The following is a 3,174-nucleotide window of genomic DNA, read 5'->3' as shown; positions in this document are numbered from 1 at the left end:
GGGGTGATTAGGAACGTATCCAATTTACTCAAATACTGGCCTCATTTGGGGTTGGGGGACTACTCAACCTTGGTCCTCTCTAGGACTGATATTAGTGGCATGCGAAGTAGACCCTGATGCCATTCCCATTGTGATTGCCTGCCCATGTGAAAACCTCTGCAGCTGTATCATCCGTGCATAGCACCCATCTGGGTTGTGTTTCAAGAGATGCGAGTGTGATCCTTGCTCTGCCACCTTCCCATCGTCGATCACTGCTATCACATGAGCATTCCTTATTGTTGATAGCCTATGTGCCACAATAATGGTGGTCTTCCCCGAGCAAGCTCTTTCCAATGCTTCCTGTACACACCTCTCAGATTCTGCATCTAATGCACTTGTTGCCTCATCCAGTAACATCACCTCTGCTTTCCTCACAAACCCACGAGCTATGGCAATCCTCTGCCTCTGCCCACCAGACAATTGGACACCCCTTTCTCCAACCCAAGTCCGGTATCCCTCCGGCAGAGCTGATATGAACTTGTGTGCATTTGCCAGTGTTGCAGCCTCAATGATCTCTGCCTCAGTTGCAGACTCACGCCCATATGCAATGTTGTCATATATGGTTGCAGCAAATAGGCAAGGCTCTTGAGGCACTAATGCCATGTGCTGTCTTAGTGACTTGAGATTGTATTTCCGAATGTCTTTTCCATCTATCAATATCCGTCCAGATGATGGCTCATAGAATCGTTGTATTAGTGCGATTATAGAGCTTTTACCACACCCACTTGGGCCAACAAGAGCAAGTGTCTTGCCTGCACGGGCACGCAGTGTAAGGTCTCGGAAGACTTGTGCATCAGGGCGAGATGGGTAGGCAAAATCGACGTGTTTGAATTCGACTTCTCCTCGTAGTCTTTCAGGAACAGGAGCTGAATCAGGTTCATCAGGATCAATTTCAGTCTTGCGGTCAAGAAGATCAAAGACAGACCGCATTGCACGACCTCCCTTAATGAAGTCAGGAGCAAGGGTCAGTGTCTCAGCCGCACCATTTGCAGACACCATGAGGACCATGAAGACTCGGATTGTCTTGGAGAAATCAGAGATGCCATGTTTTACAAGCCAGGAGGCATACCATAGCCCCAGTGCATAGGAAGCATAAAGTGAGAACTGGGCTACGCCAAAGCCGCTTCCGGCAATTTGGCCCTTCCAAAAGCAACGTCGCAATGGTTTCTCAAGGCTTGAGGAGAAAAGCCCGACAATTTTTGCCTCTGAATTGAAGGCAGCAACTGTTCTGACATTCCCCACAGCCTCACCTGCAAGTTGTGTAGCCTTGGCATGGGCAGCTTCCAAGTCTCCAGAGAACCCTGTCATGAACATTTTCTGCAGAGCAAAGAAATAAACAAAATCAACAAAAGAGTTTCATTTAGAACTAGTTCCTCATCCTAACTTAGCCTGCACCATTACCCATGATGTGATGGAGGAATAGTTTGTAGTTGGAGATTGGAACACAACAAACCTGCAGAACAGTGGCAGCAACAACGACAGGGAAAACAGCAACAAGGACAAGGGCCAGACGCCATTGTAAAACAAACCCTGCAGTGCAAGCAACAAGCATGAGAGCTGAGTTCTGCATAATCACAGAAATCCTGTCTCCAATTGCTGATCGAACATTGTTGGCATCAAGTGCCAACCTTGCTGCAATCCTACCACTCTCATTTTCCTCACGATCAAACCATGCCAATTCATTTTTCAGTACAGCTGCCAGCATCTTTTCTCTCACCCGCTTAGTAAGGTTCTCTCCCACAACATCCCAGAAGAAATGCTGTAGGGTATTGAAGAGAAGAGCTGCTGATGAAACCCCAATTAGAAGGTAGCAGTACTTTCCGATCTCACGAATCATGTAGGCATGGTCTGGATTGTAGTAGATACTAAGGACAGCACTGAGAACATAAGCAAAGAAGGCACTTAATGAGCCACACACAACGGAGCCAACAGAGCCAAGGAGGGCATAGGCCCATTCAGGAGAGTTCATCTTGGCAAGTCGCCAGAAGGAGCTAGCCTGCTCTTTGAATGCAAGCTTCTCAAGCCGGTAATTGGGAAGTGACCCATCAAGGGAGAGGCTAAAGTCTGAGGTGGAGAAGTCAGAGAGTCGCCGTGAGTATGGTGATCGACCATATGATGAGTTCCGGCCAATTATCGGAGAGCTTACAGAGTTTCTGGCACTAGAAGGCCTGAGCCACAAAGAACAATGTCACGAACAGTTCAAATTATTTTGCTTTGCACAACAGTTGTGATTTTTACTTGAAAACGAAAATTAAAAGAGGAACTTATAGTAGTCATAGGGTAGGGATACCTGGCACTGCTTTTCCTAGCATTGTTAAGTGCAGTTTCATGTGCCATCTCTTGCATGCGGATGAGCTTGGCATAGACACCATTTTCACCTTTGGCCATGAGCTCGTCATGTGCCCCAATCTCAGAGACACTCCCCTGCTGGAGGACTGCAACAAGGTCAGCCTTGCGGATGGTAGAGAGTCGGTGCGCAATGACAAGAGTTGTCCTTCCAATCATGAACCGATCCAGAGCCTCCTGAACCAGCTTCTCTGATTCTGAGTCGAGTGCACTTGTTGCCTCATCCAAAAGCAGGATTGCCGGGTTCTTCAGCATTGCCCTTGCTATTGCTATCCTCTGTTTCTGACCTCCTGAGAGCTGCAGACCCCTCTCTCCCACCTGCCATTTTCAACCATATTAGACAAATAAAGATCATATTTTGGTATCATGTGTCACCCTCTCTCTCTCTCTCCTCTGACACTCTCTCCTCCCTGACATGCGAGTCCTCATGTATACGAACTATACAGCATCCCTTCCCGTACTGCCATTTGCTGACTTGAGAGATTCCATCCCATACCAGCATCATGTTGATCCCTTGTCCTTGTTTCATTTACCACCAATGATATCAATACCAGTCTTTTCCCATTAATTTCATTTTGTTTTTCTATTTAACCAGGGTAATTCATCACTTATACCCATAAATATAATCTCTTCTACTCCCCTTTTTGAAATTTATAACTTGGAATCTCTACTGCTATGGCCTATGTGATCCTGAATATTTTATTTTTTTCCCCTAATTATTATAATAATTATTATTGTTATCATCCCATTATTGTTATTTTTATTTTATTTTATTTTATTTTTTTGGGG

General features: G+C 45.8%; 1 protein-coding gene across 1 annotated transcript in view; it reads right to left on the bottom strand.

The window, feature by feature from the left end:
• Positions 1 to 6: 6 nt before the first annotated feature.
• Positions 7 to 3,174, bottom strand: part of LOC122057843 (ABC transporter B family member 1) — an 8,065-nt gene continuing 4,897 nt past the window's right edge. The window contains exons 9-11 of the mRNA XM_042620159.1: positions 2,330 to 2,703; positions 1,493 to 2,207; positions 7 to 1,356 (exon numbers count right to left, since the gene is read on the bottom strand). Coding sequence (XP_042476093.1) covers positions 64 to 1,356; positions 1,493 to 2,207; positions 2,330 to 2,703 — 2,382 coding nt within the window. The 3' untranslated portion in view covers positions 7 to 63. The remainder of the gene's footprint in view (positions 1,357 to 1,492; positions 2,208 to 2,329; positions 2,704 to 3,174) is intronic.

The sequence above is a fragment of the Macadamia integrifolia genome, chromosome 12 (genome assembly GCF_013358625.1).
Source record: "Macadamia integrifolia cultivar HAES 741 chromosome 12, SCU_Mint_v3, whole genome shotgun sequence".
In the NCBI taxonomy this organism is placed as follows: domain Eukaryota; kingdom Viridiplantae; phylum Streptophyta; class Magnoliopsida; order Proteales; family Proteaceae; genus Macadamia; species Macadamia integrifolia.
Note: the sequence above shows the minus strand (reverse complement) of the source record. Positions and strands in the feature narration are given on the sequence as shown.